The sequence below is a fragment of the Phycodurus eques genome, chromosome 2 (assembly GCF_024500275.1).
Source record: "Phycodurus eques isolate BA_2022a chromosome 2, UOR_Pequ_1.1, whole genome shotgun sequence".
NCBI classification, from domain to species: domain Eukaryota; kingdom Metazoa; phylum Chordata; class Actinopteri; order Syngnathiformes; family Syngnathidae; genus Phycodurus; species Phycodurus eques.
Window position 1 is genome coordinate 21500270 of NC_084526.1, and position 23409 is coordinate 21523678.

At 41.4% G+C, this 23409-nt stretch overlaps 1 protein-coding gene across 1 annotated transcript in view; it reads left to right on the forward strand.

Moving 5' to 3' along the window:
* The window catches only part of ntrk3b (neurotrophic tyrosine kinase, receptor, type 3b), a 342714-nt gene that overhangs the window by 110284 nt on the left and 209021 nt on the right, over positions 1 to 23409 (forward strand). Inside the window, exon 4 of the mRNA XM_061669747.1 lies at positions 21136 to 21204. Coding sequence (XP_061525731.1) covers positions 21136 to 21204 — 69 coding nt within the window. The remainder of the gene's footprint in view (positions 1 to 21135; positions 21205 to 23409) is intronic.

Consider the following 23409-nt stretch of genomic DNA (forward strand, 5'->3'; position numbering starts at 1 on the left):
GTGCATCCAAACGAAAATGATGCTCACTTGTGATTCACACTGTCAGAGGGGAGGTCATCTTTTCAATGTGATTGTTATTGTGCTTGTACTACTAAACCACATCATATTGAGAGATGTTTCGAATATTTTGACCTTCCTCTATCTTATTAAAGCAAGGTTAGGATTTCATGCTTCAAGCAAGAATTTGGATTTCAAACAAGGGTTAGGGCAATGTTAAGGGTTAAAGGTAAGGTTTCAAGCTAGCGTCAGGGTTTCAAATTAAGGTTTCAAACCAGGGTTATGTGTTCAAGTGATGCTTTCAAGCCAGGTTCAGGGGTTCAACCATTAATTAAACTTTAAAATTAAGGTTTCAAACCACAGCTTTGGATTTCAATTTAGCGTTTCCAGCTAGGGTTAGGGTTTTAAAGAATGATGTCACTTCAGAAATAGTGTTTCAAGTTAGGGTTTCAAATTAGGGTTTCAAGCCAGCGCTATAGTTCAAGTTAAAATTCACCTTCATCCCACTGACATATTTTCTATACAAATCATGCCAATCAGTTAATTATCTTTAAAACAAAACAAAACACGAATTTCCCAATAAACTGTATTGTTTTATTAGATATTTGTTTCGGAAAATTGATAGACCCCAATAAGAAAATTGCTGCCATGGCATATCTCACATGAACCTGAAATACATATTTTGGAACAAGTTGATATAGATTAAAAAAAAACATACAACAGACAAAATAAATTAATAAATATACTTATATATGTATAGGCGAAAGGTTTTAAGCAGGGCTAGGGTTTCTAACAAGGGTTAGGGATATGGAGTCAAGGGTTCAAACCTCCGTTAAGGTCTCAAATTGAGGTTTCAAACAAGCGGTAGCGTTTCAAATTAGGGGATGAAGCGAGTGCTGTGGTTTCAGATTTGGATTGCAAGCCTGGGTTAGGGTTTCAAGTTAAGATTGTCGTTTCGATCTAGGGTTTCAAATAAGTACAATCAATCCAGGTGTCAATCCAGGATTAGGTTAGATAACAATAGGTAGGAAGTATAACCTCAGTACAGTTAATCATTAGCTTGATCATATCAGTTACATTATGTCTGCAGTAGGCTGGCGACCAGTTCATGGTGTACCCTGCCTCTTCGCTAAAGTCAGCTGGAATAGGCTCCAGTACACCTGTGACGCTGGTGAGGATAAGCGGATTAGAGAATGGATGATATCAGTTATGTAAACCACGACACTACCAGCAGCCTTTTGGTCGAGTTCACCATGAATATAAAGAAACAAAGCAGACCAGTCTTGCCGGTGACTTTGTATTCCGACCTGTATGAGTGTGTTGTTTCCCTTCAGGATAAATGCAAATATTCCAGGCCACATGCAAACACAATCATCACGCTCCACCGACTCGCTCAGTTCTCTGCGGAAAAAAAACAAAAATAAAGCGCCTACTGCAGGGCGGCGGTCCGATGGGGTAAAATCCTTGCCGGGGGTCCTTATTGGTGTTTTAATTAAGTCTAACATTGTTAATGATTGCACCAAGAGGCATTTCAAAAGGCCGGCAGCGATGGTGGCCAGAGTGGCTCGTGGCAGCTCTCCGGCATCGAACAACGGTCCGACGAGCAAATGCAATCAGAACAGTGGATAAAAAGGCTCGGAGTCTGGCGGCAACTGCTCGTGTCTCACATTAAATTAACGACAATTTTCATTAGGCGGCTGGCTGCTCGTTAACATCAGCAGTTTGAGGTTCTTGCCCTGTTGTGTTCCCTGCCTCCTTTGAAGGATGACGGTGCAGGATGCAGCATTTTGTTTTCTCATTCGTTCCACCAACTCAAATTAGGGTCTTAAACTAGCAGTGAGGTTTCAAAGAAGGGACTTTTTTGTTCATTTTCTTTTTTCAATTAAGATAATTTCAAACCTGGGTTGTTAGCAAGGGTTAAGGTTTCAAACAAGGTTTAGGGTTTCAAAAAAAGTGTTCTGAGCTGGTTTAGGGTTTCAAACAAGTCTTATAATTTCAAATTAGGGTTCCAAGATGATTTAGACTGCAAAGGTGGGTTTCGAGCCAGGTATATGGTTTGAAGTTTGGGTTTCAATTTAGGGTTTCAAGTCGAGGTTAGGTTTTAAAAATTTGAGTTTTAAATCAGGGCAGGGTCTGAAAATAGAATCAGAATCATCCTTATTTTCCAAGTATGTCAAAAACATCCATGCTAATTGGCTCCGGTAGTTGGAGCCCCTGTAGTACGACAACAGACAGCCATTTGACAGAGAATATTTTAGAGACAGAAAAACATTAAAACACAGTATGGAGAGTCACTGAGCAATTAAAAGTTACCAGTCAGGTGGTAATGCCGATACTTTTTATTTTATTTTATTTATTTTTTTTGACACTACTCTAGCAATTTAAAGAAGTTTTAATTGACTAATAAACCAATAGTCTGGTACAGTGACCATTGTGAAAATGGCGCAGAGACTTCAATAAATGTAAGCAGTTGAAAGTGACTAGTAGTGCGATAATCTGGAACAATGTCAATTGTGCAAATGGTGCAGATACTTCTCAAGCACATGAGTGGCCAGTATTGGTCAACAACAGATAGGCAAATAGTGCAGAGTGCCGAGACTACTACACTGAGTGCATGAATAATGTAAAATTTGTCCCACAGAGATGTGACAACAATCTCAAGAGGTAGTGACCAGGATGTGGTGGGGTCCAAGAGGATTGTGCATGTTCTTGTCTTAGTTCTGGCCGCGTGCAAGTCCTCAAGGGTAGATAGGGGGGTACTGACACTTTTTTCAGCAGTTTTGATTGTCCGTTGCAGTTGGAGTTTGTCCTTTTTTGTGGCAACACCAAACCAGACTGTGATGGATGAACACAGGACTGATTCGATGACTGCTGTGTAGAACTACCTTAACAGCTCCTGTGGCAGGCCTCGCTTCCTCAGAAGCCGCAGGAAGTATATCCTCGGCTGGGCTTTTTTGAGGATGGAGTTGATGTTGAGCTCCCACTTCAGGTCCTGAGAGATGATTCCCAGGAACTTGAAGGTCTCGACAGTTGACACAGGACAGATGGACAGCCTGAGGGGCATCTGTGGTGAAGGATGCCTCCTGAAGTCCACAATCACCTCTACAGTCTTGAGTGTTTTCAGCTCCAGGTTGTGTCGGCCACACCAAAGCTCCAGCCGCTCCACTTCCTGTCGATACGCAGACTCGTCACCGTCTGTGATGAGGCCGATGACTGTGGTGTCATCTGAAAACTTCAGGAGTTTGACAGACCGGGTGCGTTGAGGTGCATTCGTTCTTGTAGAAGAGAGAAGAGCAGCGGAGAGAGGACACATCTTTGGGGTGCCCGGTGCTAATGGTGCGTGTGGATGAGGTGGTGTCTCCCAGCCTCACCTGCTGTGTCCTGCCCGTCAGTAAGGTGTAAATCCATTGACAGATGGCAGGCAAGACGCTGAGCTGGAGAAGCTTGGAGGAGAGGAGTACAGGGATGATGGTGTTGAACGCAGAGTTTAAGTCCACGAACAATATCCTCGCGTACGTCCCCGCACCGTTAAGGTGTTCTAGGATGAAGTGCAGTCCCATGTTGACTGTGTCATCCACAGACCTGTTTGCTCGGGAGGCAAAGTGCAGGGGGTCCAACAGGTGACCTGTGATGCTCTTGAGATGGTCCAGCACGAGGCGTTCAAAGGACTTCATGACCAGAAATGTCGGGGCGACAGGCCTGTAGTCATTTAGATCAGCGATTGCAGGTTTCTTGGGGAGTGGGATGATTGTGGAGTTTAAAACGGGATGGTAGCTCACACAGTTTCAGAGATGTGTCAAAGAGCTGTGTGAAGACTGGAGCGAGCTGGTCCGCGCAGACTTTGAGGCAGGATGGGGACACAAGGTCTGAGCCTGATGCTTTGTTGATCTTCTGTTGTTGAAGATACGTGTCACCTCCTGTTCGTGGATGGTCAATGTAGGAGGGGGAGTCAGAGGTGCGATGGTGGTCGGTGGTGCGGCTGGGTGGGTGTGGGTTGTGAAAGTTTACTTTTCAAATCTGCAGTAGAAGGTGTTCAAGTCATCAGCTAACCCTTTATTGTTCTCTGCTTGGGGAGATGGTCGCTTGTAGTTGGTTAGCGATTGTAATCTACACCAGACTGATTTAGAGTCGTTAGTGGTACACTGCTTTAGCTTTACTGCATAATTTCTCTTTGCGATATTAATTTCTGGAGTCAGCTGTTATTTAGCGCAATCATACTGGGCTCTATCCACACTTAGGCGTCCTCTTTAGCCTGGCGAAGTTGCTTAAGTTTGGCAGTAAACCACGGCTTGTTGTTATTGAACGTGCGAAATGACTGTTGGTACACATATCTCTTCACAGAAATTGATATAGGATGTAACAGTGTCCGTATATTCATTCAGGCTGCCAGTTGAAGTTTTGAAGACACTTCAGTCTGTGCAGTCTAAACAGCTTTGAAGTTCAAGCTTTGCTTCATGTATGTTGGTATTAAGTGAATTAAGCAGTGATCAGACAAGCCCAGAGCTGCACGAGGGATAGCACGGTATGTGTCATTTCGCTTAGTGTAGCAGTGGTCTAGAATGTTGTTTTCCCTGGTAGGACAGGCGATGTGCTGCTTGTATTTAGGGAGTTTGTGGTTGAGTTTAGCTTTGTTAAAGTCCCCAAGAAAAATGATGGGGGAATCTGGGTGCTTTTTTTCAAGTTCGTTGACTTGTACAGTGAGCGTTAATAGTGCAGCATTCGTGTTAGCTTGAGGAGGAATGTAGACACTCGTGAGTATGAAAGAGGCGAACTCCCGCGGCGAATATAATGACTAGTTCGAAAACAGCGACTGCAAGTCCAGGCTGCAGTGTGTGCTGAGCTCTCTGACGTCGGTACACAATTTTCCGTTGATATAGAAGCATATCCCGCCCCCTTTTGTTTTCCTCGATAACGCCGTGACACGGTCTGCCCGGTGTAGTGGGAAGCCCAGAAGCATTACAGCGCTATCAGGAACGCGTTCACATAGCCATGTCTCCATGGAGCATAGGGCAGCGGAATGTCCGAAGTCCTTACTGGTCTTTGTGAGAAGATGAAGCTTGTCCATTTTGTTGGGTAGGGAGCGTAGATTTGCGAGGTGAATCAACAGGCGCGCCATTCAGAATCCTCTCTTACGGAGCTTGAACTGCACTCCGGCACGCTTCCCTCTCTGTCCGTCGTCTTCGCCTCCATGCTCCGTACACCACGGCCGCCGCTCCGTTAAGTAACTGAGTGGATGTTAAATATATTGTAGACGTTATCATTTATTTGCTAAGCTTGCATTAGTATTATGGACGATTTTGAGAAAGGAAGATGTCTCGCCTTCAAGAAGATGACTCAGCAGGAATCATCAAAGAGAAGGGCGCCTTGACCAAGGACGTGGCCGGGGACGTGGCAGGTGTTGGTCTCATGTCTTCACCTTGAAATCCTCCACTTAGTGTGTTGTGTCTTGTAAGCTTAGTATGTTATGTCTTGTAAATCAGAAACCTCCCTATTTCAAATAAATACAGGATCGACGGGAGAGATTGTTTAGAGCGTGATGAGAGGCTGTAATCTGAACAATCTCCCATATGACCTCCTCATGAGCAAAAGAAACCAGCGTCTTCATTCCTTTTGTGCATTTTTATAGGTGTTGGGTAAGATAGATCCAACAGCGGATTTGTGAAAGTTGGTGAAAGAAAGTCCGGGGTAGACTCCCTAATGTTTACCAAGTCTTCCCTTGTGTAAGTGAGTCAATAATGTAATATCGCCAAAGACGAACGAAAAACACAAAAACATAGACAGTACTAGAGAGCATGTAACCGAGGCGACCGCACGCTTAGGCATCATCTTGATTTTTACATTTTCAAACAAGGGTTAGGATTTCAAATTACAGTGTCTCGGGTTAGGGTTTCAAAGGCTTAGAGGTTGAGGTTTCAAGCCAGGAGTAGGGTTTCAAACAAGGGTTTGGGTTGGTGATTGAAGACGATTTAAGATTTCAAATTAGTGTTTCAAATTGTGATTTGGATTTAAAATTAGCGTTTCAAGGAAGGACTGAGGCTTCAAACCTGGGTCAAGGATTTACATTATACACGGTCTAGCAAGGGTGAGGGTTTTAAATTACTGTTTCAAGTCAGCATTAGGGTTTTAAATTACAGTTTCAAGACAGGGTTAGGTTTTCAGGATTCAGACCAGGGTTTACTTTTCATTCCTTCCTTGTAGTTTCTACGTTGTGTTTACTCTGTTGCTCACCAGAGCTGCAAGGTCACATCTTCTATGCTCATGGATGTTGGAGTTGAGTATAATCCACTTTTGGATGCGAAGGAGCTCTAAAAGCAGATGAGCAGCGTTTACCATCATCAGATTAGTGTATTTTCCCCAAGATTATAGAATTGACTATTTTTATCATCACTTTCCCCAGAGCACACAACCTACCAATCGACCAACCAAACCGGCTTTACTTACCTGCGCATCTGTGTCGATTATAATGAAACGTTGCTCTTTGAAGTTTTTGCTGGTGGATGCAATGAATTGTACTCGCTGCCTGCAGCTTCACATGGCCGTTCGCCGTGGCACCTGGGAAGGTGCATTTCCAGTCTTTTCTGTCTTGTTCATTTATGAATCACACAAATATAATAATGTCTCAAATACAGTGGATCGTGTTTGTTTTCCTTCTTATCATTTACAATATGTAGTCATTGTGACCAAAAAAGGAGAAAAGCTTTTTTCCACATACTTTCACATACTCAAAAACTCATTCCAAAGACGTGAACCTTAGAATATACAAAATGCAAACTGTAGAAGATGGAATCTTCTCTTTCTATACTTTGCATCTTCATCTATGGTTTGTGTCTTCTATAATTCTTCTTTTTCATCGGTTTTTCATCTGCAGTTCACATTCTCTATGGCTTGCGTCTCCTGTGATCTGCATTTTGTGTCATTTCCACTTTGCAACTTATTCTACCATACGCATCTTCTTCGGCAGATTGTGTTTTCCTTTATACAGTTAATGAAAGGTTGATGAAAAGCTGGGTAAGCACATTTCCAGCGTTTTCTGTCTCATTCGGTTTTGGATCATTAAATTATACGTGTCTCAGCACAGTAGATTATGTTAGTTGTCGTTCTCATCATTTACAATATGTATTCATTGTGTCAAAAAAGGAGAAAAGTAACATTTTTTGGGGGGGGCGAAGGGGCTTTAAGATACTCATAAGGTTGACACACCAATGACGCAGACATTTCGGTCATGACAAGACAGGAAAATCAACACAGAACCTATGCTGTGAAATCCACTTAGTCAGCAATTTTGTTTTGAAGGTAAAAAAAATTTTGGGAGGTTGTCCATTTCCAGGCGTGGCTCCTGAACAAACTCTTCCAAGGAAATTCCCCCGATCGCCACCAAAATTTTAACCGGGTATACTAGCTAGATGGATAACACTTGATCACCAAAGTTCTGAGTTTTCATCATAGGGTGTCCACGGCAAAGTTTGATTATTTGCCGCTTTTGACTTGAATCCTTTGTATTCTTACTGAGCTGTTCTTATAGTTCTACGAAAAACCTGTATTAAAATATGAACTACTATATGAAACACTATTTTGGTGGCTGTGACACAGACTGCATACGTTGAGTACTCTATTAGCGTGCTCATTGGGGCAGCATGCGTGGCTAGGTTGGGCAGGCCCAAATAGAGATGGGTGCGCGTTGGTCCAGCGGGCCGTGAGATTCCTTGGATGTAAAGCATGAAATAAGCTGTGGGAATTTTTAGCTGTCTGACGTTCAAACCTGACATTTGTGCATATTAAAGTGAACCCCTGGGGGATACGTTCTCAACCCACCTGCTAACCATTTTTTTGCATATTTTCATCCTTCCCATACATTTTAAACACATTTGAACTGATTAAAATACACTTCAACTTTTTAAAACAGACTTGTATCATAGTATTTTATAGGCTATGTTCACAGTGCAGGTCAGTTCCGATTTTTTTTGCCCAGTGTGACATGTATCTGATTTTTGTTCACATCAATGTGAACAGTACAATGTACTCTGCCTAGAAAGAGTACCAGAAAGAGTACCACAGATGCATTATTTGCCTTGAGGATGTTGATGGAAAAGTACAGAGAAGGTCAGAAGGAGCTACATTGTGTCTTTGTAGATCTAGAGAAAGCCTATGACAGAGTACCCAGAGAGGAACTGTGGCACTGCATGCGGAAGTCTGGAGTGGCAGAGAAGTATGTTAATACAGGACATGTACGAGGGCAGCAGAACAGCGGTGAGGTGTGCTGTAGGTGTGACAGAAGAATTTAAGGTGGACGTGGTACTGCATCAGGGATCAGCCCTGAGCCCCTTCCTTTTTGCAGTGGTGATGGATAGGCTGACAGATGAGGTTAGACTGGAATCCCCGTGGACCATGATGTTTGCAGATGACATTGTGATCTGCAGTGAAAGCAGGGAGCAGCTGGAGGAACAGTTAGAGAGATGGAGGCATGCACTGGAAAGAAGAGGAATGAAGATTAGCCGAAGTAAAACAGAATATATGTGCATGAATGAGAGGGCTGGTGGGGGAAGAATGAGGCTACATGGAGAAGCGATAGCAAGGGTGGAGGACTTTAAATACTTGGGGTCAACCGTCCAGAGCAATGGTGAGTGTGGTCAGGAAGTGAAGAAACGGGTCAAAGCAGGTTGGAACGGGTGGAGGAAGGTGTCAGGTGTGTTATGTGACAGAAGAGTCTCTGCTAGGATGAAGGGCAAAGTTTATAAAACAGTAGTGAGGCCAGCCATGATGTATGGATTAGAGACAGTGGCACTGAAGAGACAACAGGAAGCAGAGCTGGAGGTGGCGGAAATGAAGATGTTGAGGTTCGCTCTTGGAGTGACCAGGTTGGATAAAATTAGAAATGAGCTCATCAGAGGGACAGCCAAGGTTCGATGTTTTGGAGACAAAGTTAGAGAGCGAAGACTTCAATGGTTTGGACACGTCCAGAAGAGAAATAGTGAGTATATTGGAAGAAGGATGATGAGGATGGAGCTGCCAGGCAAGAGAGCTCGAGGAAGACCAAAGAGAAGGTTGATGGATGTCGTGAGGGAAGACATGATGGCAGTTAGTGTTCGAGAGGAGGATGCAGGAGATAGGCTTACATGGAAAAGGATGACGCGCTGTGGCGACCCCTAACGGGACAAGCCGAAAGGAAAAGAAGAAGAATGTGAACAGTACAATTCAGTTTTTTTTTTTTTCATAACCAAAACAGGCCTCTTTCATATGTGGATATGATGCAAGTGCAGTATGGACAAGCAAGTTGCGCTCATCCGACCTATACGTCATCAAAAGGCAACGAACGTTACAATTGTTTGACAAAACAGGCACACCACAAAATATACGGTGGACAAAGGAGCAGAAAACAGTCAACGGTGAAAAAAAGATGCTTTAGAACGAATAAATATCAGATAATGTTTACTCCGGGTGCACAAAATCCTTGAAACTGCCACAGTGTGACATCACGGGCTCATTCTGGAGAAGTCAAGAGTCAGAAATTTTAAGGAATATGTTTTTATATTCTCTCTTAAGTAAATACTGTGAATGTAACCATAATGCTGTTCTTATGAGTGAAGCCATTTTTGGAAGACCAGCAGTCAGGACATGCGTTCAATTGCAAAGTAATCACTATCATTTGCATCATTTTCCATGGTTTTTGTCTCCTGTGTCCCATAGTCTGCAATTCGTTTCTTCTGTTCTTTGCATCTTCTTGTACGGTATGCAGCTTCCAGGTTTTCACGTTTTTCTACAGTTTGTATTTTTCACTTTGTCTTCTTCTTAGATGTTTTGTGACTTTTTTACAGTTCATGTTTCTACGGTTTGTGTTTTTTCCTGTGTTGCATGTCCTCAATGATTTGCGCCTTTCTCTGCAGTTCACATCTTCTGTAGTCATTACTACCGTTACACCTTTTCATCTCTATGACTATTACTTATCTACGAATAGATGTTTATCAGTTGTCTTAACAACGCTACGAACCAGACGTGAACTACTGTAATTAACGATGTCGCAAACAATTACGAATTACGGCTGACATGTAAGCGGTCCACTAGTTGTCTGTGTACAATTTCAATTAGCGGACGAGCCGTTCACCTCCTCAGGCACATACCCATGCGTAAAGTGCTGCATTTTATTTATTTATTTTAAATTTTTTTTTAGCCCTCCTCCTTCTTCACGTCTCTGTCAGGAAGCATGCTGTTTTCAAAGGTCATCCTTCGCATCTCCACAGGAAATGTCATCTGAAATTGGATTGGGGGGGAGTAACTGAGGGGGGTGGAGGCAGCGGGTCGAAGTGAATTAGTAAATATATAAACAAATCAGCGTCAGATTTGTTAGCCCCGCCAGAACGGCAAAAGACGGGAGGTGACATAGGACAAGTGCTCCGGCAGCAAAAGAGGACACTCATTATTTAATAGAGAAAATTACCACGGTAATCTACAGTATCTATTTACAAAAAACAGTGACGTGGTCACACAAAATGACAGTACGGTAAAGCTTCACCATTCCCCAGGGATAGGGCTTTGCCCTAACGGGAATAGCGAAGAACTGTGAATAATTGATGCCCCCGCAAAATGTTGAGAATTGCATATATTAGTAGTTTCAACTGCAAATATAACACAAACTGCAATCCCAAATCACTTTAATATAATTTTTAATTCATCAATTCATCATACATTACTGTTAAAGGTCCCATGTCATAGTTATTTTTTTCATTTTTCTCTAATCTTTCCCTTATCGGGTTTGCGACATAATTTGGGTTGAAAATGCCCAGGATGTTCTTTTTTAAGCTATTCAACTTGGTCTTTTTCGCCTGGCATTTGAGGTAGCCGGATTTCTCAGAATGGAATATGCAACATTTAAATAAGCTTTGCTCTGATTGGATCGCTCACCTTCTCAATTTAAATATGTTTGACAGCTTTTCTCTGATTGCTGATTGGCGATACCCTCCTGCACACTCCTGTTTGGATCATTCAATGTGGGGTCTTGCTGTCATTGTGAATTCACCAAGCGTCGAATTGTTCGCCCACTAATAGAAAATTAGCGGATATGACAGTTGTCGACTCACATCCCCACAGAAGAGGTGACATGGGTGAAAATAAAAGAGGAGGATATTTTGAGAGGCTGGTGTACCGCGCTTCCATCACCTTTTCTTTTAACAACATTCAATAAAGGTTTGGGAACTAAGGACACGAATTGTTGAAACTTTGTATGTGGAATTCTTTCCTATTCTTGCTTGATGTACAGCTTCAGCTGTTCAACAGTCCGGGGTCTCCGTTGTTGTATTTTACGCTTCATAATCCGCCAGACATTTTCAATGGGAGACAGGTCTGGACTGCAGGCCGGCCAGTCTAGTACCCGCACTCTTTTACTACGAAGCCACGCTGTTTTAACACGTGCAGAATGTGGTTTGAGATAGTCTTGCTGAAATAAGCAGAGGCGTTCATGAAGAAGACTTGGATGGCAGTATATGTTTCTCCAAAACCTGTATGTAACTTTCAGCATTAATGGTGCCTTCACAGATGTGTAAGTTACCCAAGCCATTAGCACTAACACAGCCCCGTACCATCACAGATGCTGGCTTTTGAACTTTGCGTCCATAACAGTCCGGATGGTTCTTTTCCTCTTTGGCCCGTAGGACACGACGTCCGCAATTTCCAAAAACAATTTGAAATGTGGACTCATTGTACCACAGAACACTTTTCCACTTTGCATCAGTCCATCTTAGATGGGCTCGGGCCCAGAGAAGCCGGCGGCGTTTCTGGGTGTTGTTGATAAATGGCTTTTGCTTTGCATAGTAGAGTTTTAAGTTTCATATACGGATGTAGCGCCGAACTGTATTTAGTGACATTGGTTTTCTGAAGTGTTCCTGAGCCCATGTGGTGATATCCTTTACACATTGATGTCTGTTTTTGATGCAGTGCCGCCTGAGGGATCGAAGGTCACGGGCATTAAATGTTGGTTTTAGGCCCATCTTTGCTTGAGCAATTCGGGGAAGCTCCTTTTATACCCAATCATGGCACCCACCCGTTCCCAATTAGCCTGTTCACCTGTCGGATGTTCCAAACAGGTGTTTGATGACCATTCCTCAACTTTCTCAGTCTTTTTTGCCACCTATCCCAGCTTTTTTGCAACGTGTTGCAGCCATATAATTCTAAGTTAATGATTATTTGCTGAAAACAATAAAGTTTATCAGTTTGAACATTAAATATAATTTCTTTGTAGTGTATTCAATTAAATATAGGTTGAACATGATTTGCAAATCATTGTATTCGGTTTTTATTTATGTTTAACACAACGTCCCAAATTCATTGGAATTGGGGTTGTACAAAAAAACCTTAGAACAGTTAAAATGTATAACTTCGACATATTTCCTTAACACCAATTGCTACTTTCCTGTTAGCCAGGGTTTTGGCCACATCTTGTTGCATCTTTGGCCATTACAGAAAGAGCACAAGCAAAGCAAAATATGCAAGTTTTTCAGTAAATAGCTGAGGACAGTATATACAAATAGTAAATACTGAAGTTGAATTGCTTAATAGCGAACCGCAATTAGGCGGGGTTTCACTGTAGTAATTTAAGAGAAGCATAACATTTTCACGAGAGGTTGGTGTTAAAATAAAAACCTGAGTAATACCAACAGCTGCAGCTAGGTGTTAATATTGATGACAGTGTTGGGGTCCCACAAAGTGAATGCTCAACTCAACCTGCTGGTTGCACACATGCTTCCAACCGCATCGCTTTAATAATTCTGTTTGGCAACTGTTCCGCCGGGACGTGCCGCCCGCTTCCACAGCCTGGGCTAATTAACGTAGAATGGCAGTTACCTGGTGTCTTGACTCCTGTGTTGACATTCAGCAGCGGAAGAAACACGGTTAGCACGCTATTGCAATATGATAGTGCTCTTTTGTCGCCGTAGAGATGTTAAAAACAAAATATTATTGGTTGGTTTGCAATATTCCCAAATGATTTCAGACCTTTAATCTATTTGCACAGAATTCCCCAAAAACATGGCTTACTTTAAAATATCATGCATGTCAGTCTTGAAAAGGATGTTTTTTTTTCCATCCTGAGGAAGCTGACATTTTTGTTGAAATTTTATACCAACAATGTGTGGTTTACTAGTTTTTATTTATTTAAAAAAAAAAATGCTAACAAGAGGTAGACTGTTACATGCAGTCTATCCGCTAGGGGGGAAAGGTAGCATAGCAGTGAAGAAGACGCAAACTGTAGCAGTCGTAAACTGCAGAAGATGTCGTAAACAATAAAAAACGTAAACTGTAGAAGAAGCAAACTGGAGAACACACTAACCCCAAGAAAATGCCACTGTTGAAGAAGGTGTAAACCGTAGAAGACACAAATGGTAGAAGTGCCAACAGAACCATAGAAGAAAAATGTGCAAACATTATAAGAATTGCAACATGGAGGACAACTGGTTAGCATATCCACCTCGCAGTTCAGAGGTCGTGGGTTCAATTCCAGGCTCCAGCGTTCCTGTGTGGAGTTTGCATGTTCTCCCCGTGCCTGTGTGGGTTTTCTCCGGGTACTTTGGTTTCCTGCCACATTCTAAAAACATGCACGGTAGGTTATTGAAGACTCTAAATTGTCCATAGATGTGAATGATTGTTTGTATATACACTATATTGCCTCACCTGCCTTGAGTCACATATGATTTTAAGTGATATCCCATTCTAAATCCTTATGGTTTACAACCCCAATTCCAATTAAGTTGGGACATTGTGTTAAACATAAATAAAAACAGATTACAATTATTTGCAAATCAAGTTCGACCTATATTTAATTGAATACACTACAAAGACAAGATATTTAATGTTCAAACTGATAAACTTTATTGTTTTTAGCAAATAATCATTAACTTATAATTTTATGGCTGCAACACGTTCCAAAAAAGCTGGGACAGGGTCATGTTTATCACTGTGTTACATCACCTTTTCTTTTAACAACAATCAATAAACGTTTGGGAACTGAGGACACTAATTGTTGAAGCTTTGTAGGTGGAATTCTTTCCCATTCTTGCTTGATGTACAGCTTCAGCTGTTCAATAGTCCGGGGTCTCCGTTGTCGTATTTTATGCTTCATAATGCGCCACACATTTTCAATGGGAGACAGGTCTGGAGTGCTGACAGGCCAGTCTAGTACCCGCACTCTTTTACTACGAAGCCACGCTGTTGTAACACATGCAGAATGTGGTTTGGCATTGTCTTGCTGAAATAAGCAGGGACGTCCGTGAAAAAGACATTGCTTGGATGGCAGGATATTTTTCTCCAAAACCTATATGTACCTTTCAGGATTAATGGTGCCTTCACAGATGTGTAAGTTACCCATGCCATTGGCACTAACACAGCCCTATACCATCACAGATGCTGACTTTTGAACTTTGCGTCCATAATAGTCCGAATGGTTCTTTTCCTCTTTGGCCCAGAGGACACGACATCCACAATATCCAAAAACAATTTGAAATGTGGACTCGTCGGACCACAGAAAACTTTTCCTATTTTCATCAGTCCATCTTAGATGAGCTCGGGCCCAGAGAAGCTGGCGGCATTTCTGGTTGTTTTTTTTTTTTTTTTTGCTTTCCATATTAGAGTTTCAAGTTGCACTTACGGATGTAGCGCCGAACTATTTACTGACATTGGTTTTCTGAAGTGTTCCTGATCCCAGGTGGTGATATCCTTTACACATTGATGTCGGTTTTTGATGTAGTGCCGCCTGAGGGATCGAAGGTCACGGGCATTCAATGTTGGTTTTCGGCCTTGCGCTTACATGCAGTGATTTCTCCAGATTCTCTGAACCTTTTGATGATATTATGGACCGTAGATGATGAAATCCCTAAATTCCTTGCAATTGTACATTGAGGAACATTGTCCTTAAACTGTTCGAAATTTTCTCACACAATTGTTCACAAAGAGGTGAACCTCGGCCCATCTTTGATTGTGAATGACTGAACAATTCAAGGAAGCTCCTTTTATACCCAATCATGGCACCCACCGGTTCCCAATTAGCCTGTTCACCTGTGGGATGTTCCAAACAAGTGTTTGATGAGCATTCCTCAACTTTCTCAGTCTTTTATGTCACCTGTCCCATATTTTTTGGAACGTGTTGCTGCCATAAAATTCTAAGTTGATAATTATTTGCTAAAAACAATAACGTTTATCAATATGAACATTAAATATCTTGTATTTGTAGTGTATTCAATTAAATATAGGTTTAACATGATTTGCAAATCATTGTATTCTGTTTTTACTTATGTTTATGACAACGTCCCAACTTCATTGGAATTTGGGTTGTAATATGATGTTGGTCTACCCTTTGCAGCTATAACAGCATCAACCCTTGTGGGAAGGCTTTCAACAAGGTTTAGGAGTGAATTTATGGGAATTTTTGCCCATTCTTCCTGGAGCATATTTGTGAGGTCAATCACTGATGTTGGACGAGACGGCCTGGCTCATTGTCCACTTAAAATCAACCCAAAGGTGCTTTATTGTGTTGAGGGCCAGGACTCTGTGCAGGCCAGTCAAGTTCATCCATACCAAATTCTGTCATCTATATGTTTATGGACATTGCTTTGTGCACTGGTGCACAGACATGTTGGAACAGGAAAGGGTAATCCCCAAACTGTTTGACTGTCCAAATTCTTTTCGTATGCTGAAGCATTTAGAGTTCCTTTCACTGGAGCTCAGGGGCTAATATTTTGGACATTTCCAAATTGGAAATGTCCAAAATATGGACATTGGAGTTTGGAGATGGCCCCTTCCTGTTCCAACATGACTGTGCATCAGTGCACAAATTAAGGTTCATGAAGAAATGAGAGAGTTTGATGTGGATGAACTTGGCTTGCAAGATCATGACCTGAACTCTATGGAACATTTTTGGATGAATTAGAACAGAGACTGAGAGCCAGGCCTTCTCGTCCAACATCAGTGTGTAATGTCACAAATGTGCTTTTGGAAAAATGGTCATAAATTCCAATTAACACACTCCTAAACCTTGTGGAAAGATTTTGCAGAAGAGTTTAAGATGTTATAATTGCAGAGGGTGGACTGATGTCATATTAAACACTATGGATTAAGAATGGGATGTCTCTTAAATTCATATCTGAGTCAAGCTAGGTGAGCGAATACTTTTGGCAATATAGGTACCCTGCAATTGGCTGGCGGCCTCCTTAGGGTGTACCCCGACTCTCGCCGAAAGACAGCTGGGATAGGCTCAAGCCAAAATTAACTTTTTGGCTTGTCAATCATATTATTTACCGGCCAAAATATTAAATCATTTTACACATATTATATCTATAATATAGCACCGTAATTTATCATGTATAATGCGCACCCATGTATAATACGCACCCCCAAAGTAGACCTAAAAATTCTCGAAAACCCTTCTACCTATGTATAATACATTTTTACAACGCATGATTTTGCCTCTACCCATGTGATCAAAACATGTATTGTAACATGTAACAACAAGTATTATCTGTATTTTGTTAATTTTTTCAAATAATTAATCTGAAGTTAATGAGATTCAGATTAAACTGTCAAGCATTTCAGAAAAGCATTATCATTTAACAAAACATAACCAGAAAGCAATTAATGATGGTTGTTGTTCAGTTGTCAGTCGTGTTGGAAAAAACAAAAAACAATATTTCACAAATTCTGCTAGGGTATGTAAACTTATGACCACAACTGTACATGTATGCAGTCATACGTACCCGTCATATTGGAATGAAAGTGTAGGCTACACCTTTTCCATAACCTCTAGGTGGCAGTGGCACATTAGAATTAAAGTGTACAGCTTTTTAATAACTACTAGATGGCGGCAGTTTTTTTTTTTCCATTTCCCCTATACCTATGTATAATGCGCACTATTGACTTTTGACAATTTTGTGTGTGTGTGGGGGGGGGGGGGGGGGGGGGAAATGCATTATATATGAGAAAATACGGTATTATAAAATATAGATATAATATATAATATATATACAGCTAACATTTAATTAATAACTGATCAATATAGAGGCTGATGACATGACTTTGGCTCATAACCAAAATTTCTCCTATTTTTAAATGTTCTTGTTTTATTTTGTTTTATTTTATGGGGGGAACCCAAAACTGCAAAAGCTTATTTGTCATTTTTCTGGGTTTAAAAAGCTTTTTTTCACCCAAATCATTGAGGGGGGACTTAAGAACATTTTAGGGGGGCTGAAGCCCCCCTAAAATAGGCCTCACGACACCAATGGCTTTCACACAGTCCATAAAGTGTGGCTCTTGCTCCTGACACAGTCCGTGTGCCACAGCATTTTAGCCTTAGTGGTCTCATACTCCCTGATTGCATCGCTCATCTTCCCTAATTTAAATATGGAAAAATTGGCTCTGATAGGTCCATATCACGGCGTCTGATAGATGTGTCCTTCGATGCCTAGTTCAGACTCGCGCCCCACAAGAGTTTGATCGAGGAAGTTATTTGTGCACAATGATCATGCATACGCTTCGTTTGCCCCCGCCTTTGTTGTCTTCGGCAGGTCGGCGGTGGGTCTGGCAGGGAAGTGCTGTGGAAGGCCACAAGGGACGGGCGTCGCCATGGCCGCTCACCTCCTGCTAAAAATCTTGACATGTTCCCACAACTTAATTAGCCTGTCTGACAAATATGCATCTGTTTACGTTAAGCATGTATGTTTGTGTACTACATGTACATAGTTCATTTACATGCAGACAGCAGATGAACAGGCGTGAAATCCACCAAAATTAAAGCAAGCCAAATTTATTTATATAGCGCATTTCAGACACAAGGTAACTCAATCTGCTTTACATGATTGAAAGCACAAAGGGGGGAAAACAGCTTATAAAACAAAGAAAAATAAAAATACAATTAAAAACAGTGTGCAGTGCCAGAAAGATCATTTAAAAGTGAAAATGCTCTAAAAAGCATGAGGGGGAAAAAAAAAACATTTTATCCTGGAATTAAAAACATTCAGACTTGGGGATGACGTCACTTCTGTTGGCAACTTATTCCATTTGTGTGCAGCATAACAGCTAAATACTGCTTCACCATGTTTGCTTTGGACTGCTTCACTATTTGACCTGAGTCTGTAGATTTCAGAGCCCTACTGGGTTTATATTCGATTTGTATTTATTTCATGTATTCAGGACCTAAAACAGTTATGATTTATAGACTAGTAGCAGAACATTAAAATCTATTCTAAAGCTGACTGGGATCCAGTGTAGAGACTTTAGATATGGAGTAATATGTTCTGACTTCTTTTTTCTGGTCAGACCCCGAGCTGCAGCATTCTGAATGAGCTACAGTTGTTTAATGCTCTTTTGGGGAAGTCCAGTCAGAGGACCATTACAGTAGTCTACTAGAGATAAAAGAATAGATGAGTTCCTGGTCCGCTTAGCACATGCAAGCCTTCACTCTGGATATGTTCTTCAGCTGGTAGAGGGCTGTTTTAGTAAGTGATTTGATATGACTGCTGAAAGTCAGGTTGGAATCTATCAGTACATGTTTCGGACTTGTTCTTTGGTTTTTAGAGAGAGGGACTCCAGGTATTTACTAACAGCAATCCCAAAAACAATTGTCTCAGTTTTGTTGTGGTTTAATTGAAGAAAGTTTAAGCTCATCCAGTTATTTATTTTTAGACGGTGACACAACACCTCAGTTGAACTGTAGTCATCTGGAGACACTGCTAGATATAACTGTGTGTTATCTGCATCGCTATGATAGTCAACTTTAAGGTTCTGAAGAATGTGACCAAAAGGTAGCATTTCCAGGCTTAACAGAAGGCGTCCAAGAACTGACCCTTGAGGGACCCCATAGGTCATTACCATTCAATGTGATTGAACACTGAAACGAAGACTAAAAACATGAATAACATGGTACAAACATTTACTTTTCAGGTGGCGGATAGTCCTCTGAGATGTACATGCCAAACGGTAAATTTACTCGCATTTGGTGCCTGGGAAGTGGTAATTTCAGAACCTACCCGTGACCCTAGTGAGGATAAGCGGAATAGAGAATGGATGGATGGATTATAAAACGCAAACCATAGATGTGAACCACAGAAGAAGACAAACCGTAGAAGGCACAAACCATAGAAAACACAAACCATAGAAGAAGCCGCACACCATAGAAGACAACAACTGTAGAAGGGGACATGAACCGAAGAAGTAGTTACAAATCCGTAGAAGATGCAAACCGAAGACATAAACCATAGAAGACACGAGCCGTAGAAGACATGAATGAGAAGACATGAACTGTAGTAGTAATGAGAGCGTAGAAGACCCATATTGTAGAAGTGAATCATAGAAGACCTGTGCCATAGAAGAAGACGTGAACTGCAGAAGCACGAACCACAGAAGAAGACACCACTTGTAGAAGAAGCCGCAAATCATGGAAGACACAAACCAAAGAAGATGCAAAACCACTTGAGCACTTGAACCACAGAAGCAGACGCAAACCGTATAAGACTGTAGAGCAGAAATGCCAAAGAAAACACAAAGATGCAGCTAATGTCACTTGTTTAGAGGCATACTTTGCCAGAATCAGGATCTGTGTGCCTCGCTATATTTCTGAATTGCACGTGTGTAATTGTGAGCTGCCATCTGGGCTAATATTGGGATTTGTTGCTGCGCTTTATTACCTAACGCTAATGCTCTCTCCGAGAGGCCATCAATTTTGACGAGCGCATGGACAGATGCCCCACATTCATTTTTAAACACATTGCACTCCCATGACTGGTCGCTCTGCTTTTTTCCCCCTCCTAATTCTGTTTTTTTTCCCCATCATGGCCTGAGGCATCTCAGCGGATTGAATTATTCCACTTAAAAAGCCTTCAACTTTCTTTTATTGAGTTGTCTCAGTTTGCTCTCTTCTCTATCAATAGTGCTTATTTCCATTCTCTAATCCGGAAGCCTGCAGATGCGATTCCCCCCGACGGCCCTTTTTTTTGTTGCAGATTGATATCATACAGCAAATGAAAAGAGAGAAAAAGAGTGGAAATGTAATTCAAGAGCAAGGCAAAACGATTAAAATGACCCCAAAGAGCAAATGTGCAATTGGATTGTGAGGAAATAAAAACAGAACATAGCTTCCAAAATCAGTCGATATGAAATACAACTGATGCCTGTCTCCCCCCCCCCTTTCCAAGGTAACAGTTCCCATTGAGATCAACAAGCTAGTCGGGGGCCATTGCGAGAAGCTATCATAGCCGTCTTGTTCACAAAAAGCTGGCCAATAAGATTTGTAACTGTCATACAAGTGTTAAGTAAAATCAACCACAACTGTAATAATATTAAAATACATGTATACAATATGTAACAACCTTCTGTTTACTATATGGCCTTTTGTTCATAAATAATTGCTCGTCGCTAGCAAGCGTGAGAGGCTAACATCACTAACTCCTCCTTGTTGGCAAACAGCACTAACAGATGGACTGAAATGCTGGTCAGAAAACATACAAGCTAAATTCCTTTGTTTACAAAAGGTTGTCACCAGCAAGTGCAAGAAGCTAATGTAGCAGTCCACATCTTGTACTAAATTTTTTGATCACCAAAATTGATCAATAAAATTTTTCACATTACCTATCATACAAATGGAAAGTGAAATCAAGCACTAATGCAAAAGATAAAGCCCACGTATTTAAAACTCGACCTTTTGTTGACAAGTGACAAGCATGTGGCGGCCTATGTGAGAAACTAACAACAGTCTACATTTTCACTCAGTGCTCGTTTTTGTCAAGTGGCGCAAACAGATGACTCAAATTCTAGTCACAGACGATCCAAATAAGTCATTTGTTTGCAAAAAGTTTGCCCGGAACACTTTTTTAGCTTTAGAGATGAACTTAGTAGGTCTAATCTCCTTACATTAACTGTCACATACAGCCAGTGCAAAGGGAAATCAAGCACTAAAAAGTTGGTCAATACCAAGTTGTAGGGAGCCAATAGGAATTAAAAAAAAAAACAAATAGGAAGTAGAAACCTGCCAAAATGGAGCCGGTTGTCGCTCTAAGCATGACTACATTGGGCATATTTTTGTTTTGTTTTGTTTTTGTTGCGTTCAAGGACCACTGTCCTTGAATGCACCATTTGTCTCATTGTTGTCTCTGTGTCTTCTCTCCCTTGCAGAAACCTGTCAAAGAATCCTCTCTACACTCTGTCCTGGCAGCTCTTCAAACACCTTCAACTCGCCGAGTTGTGAGTCACTTTTTCTTTGTCGTTCCTTATCAGCAGCAATTTATTACCGCTCCCCTGCTTATATTGTTGTTTTTTATTCTTTCTTTTTTCCATTATAATTTTTGCCTTTGTTGTACTGACCGTCTCATTTGTCTGGGGTGTACGTACAAAGAGTGAACCTGAAGGCAGCACGCTGATCTTAGAAGCCTGTTTGTTTTTTGACTCAATCAACACACAGTGAAGAGAATTAAATAGAGAGGAGGCGGTGGGCATTGGGGGCATGATCCACTCTCAGTAACCCATTGTCACGCTTATGAATATCTGAGCCATCAGACATGTTTAGGAAATGCTCTGATGTGTAATTTACGCTTCATTACTTCCGTCAGCCGCTCACTAACATGCTATGTCAGGCACCTCCCTCTTCCCATAGTACAATAAAGATGAATAAACGCCTCCCTCAAATAGATGCATTATTTTTTTCACTCATTAAAAAAAATGTGTATTTAGCTCAGGTCATAAATGCTGTGGTTTATACACAGACATTAAAGAGTTACTGGCTAAATGCGGCTGTTGCTAACCAAAACAGCAGCAACTACCATGACCCATTAAAAAAACCTTTGTTGACTCAGTTTACATATTGTTTGTCCCTATGTCATCCACTTTAAACCAATAAATGCCTTCCTCAAATAGATGATGTTGCTAACCAAAACAACAGCACCCACAGAGGTAAATGAACAGTTTCTCAGACAAGCGATTCATCCCCTCTTTTAAAGGTGTCATATTTTACCAAGCCAAGTTTTTCTAGTATTTGGGATGTAATATGGGCTCTATGGGGCCTCAGTAAACGTGAAATATGAATTAAAATCATCCACACATTCCTGAGGGAAAGACGTCTTTTCTGCATTTGAATTTCTCGAGCTTATCTACGTCACTAGCGAAGATCTCTGCCTACCTCTCAGCTCCCGAGCCAGCGCGGTCAACATGACACTTACACTCTCACAAGTAGTAAAGGTTGGGTCTTCTACATGGAGGCAACCAATCAGAAGAAAGGGAGCGGTCTTAGCCAAATATGGACAAAGCAGATACAAAACTGTGTCAAACAGAAGTAGCTGTCAGAGGGGCCTTTTTTGGACACTCGTATGACAAAACCAAAGTGTTTTTTTTTAATGAAATTGAGACTTTTATACTAAGTCCATGTTAGTCACTCTATGGAGGTCTAAATAGCCTTTAAAACCTTTTACACCAATACACCACCTATAAAACATACTCTCCAAGTACCGCTATCATCATCAACATTAAAATTCAGTAGTGTAGTCGGCTATGTTAGAGAGTCAAATATGGGACCTTGAAAACATTGTTAGAACCCTCGCCGAGCTATATATAAATGTGCCTCGTATATCATAAGACAAATAAATGCCCCCTCAAATAGTCACTGTGGCCCCTCAGCAGTCTCTCTGAGAAGTGGTTTGTTGACTCCATTAAAACATTGTTTAAACCCACGCCACACACTCACACGCTACATCCCGTGCCTCCTCGTGTTGCAGGTTGTTTCATATAAAAAGTCAATTCCTCCATCACCTTGACTGTGCTGTTAACAAAAACAGCAGCACCTACCAAGGCCCATAGACAGGTCATGTGTTGTTTCATGTAACACGATTTGAACCCTCACCATGCTCACGTCTCGCCAGGCTGCATACTCCACTTTAAACAAATAAAGGCCTCCCTCAATAGACACTGTTCTTGACCAAACCAGCAGCCCCTACTGAGGCATGTATACGGTCTCTCAGACAACTCATTTGTAGGTTTGCACATTTTTCGAACACTTGTTACAAGCTCACGTGCTATAACCAGCACATCTTCGTGTTGCCAGGTGCATCATATGAAAAATAAAGACCTCCCTCAAATGGACATTGTTGCTAACCAAAAAAGCAGCCCCGAACAAGTCGAAGAAATAGTCTCTCAAATAAGTGACTTGATGACTTCTTTAAAACATCGTTTGAACCCTCTCCACACGCTCACAGGCTATAATCCAGTCCCTCGCTCCTCTTGTCGGCAGTTGTTGTAAGAATGATAAGCTGCACTCAGGGGAAAAAAAAAAAAAGAAAAAAACTAGTTTAGGCAAGGCAAATTTATTTATATAGTGCATTTCAGCCGACACGGTGTACGACTGGTTAGCACATCTGCCTCACAGTTCTGAGGACTGGGGTTCAAATCCCGTCCCTGCCA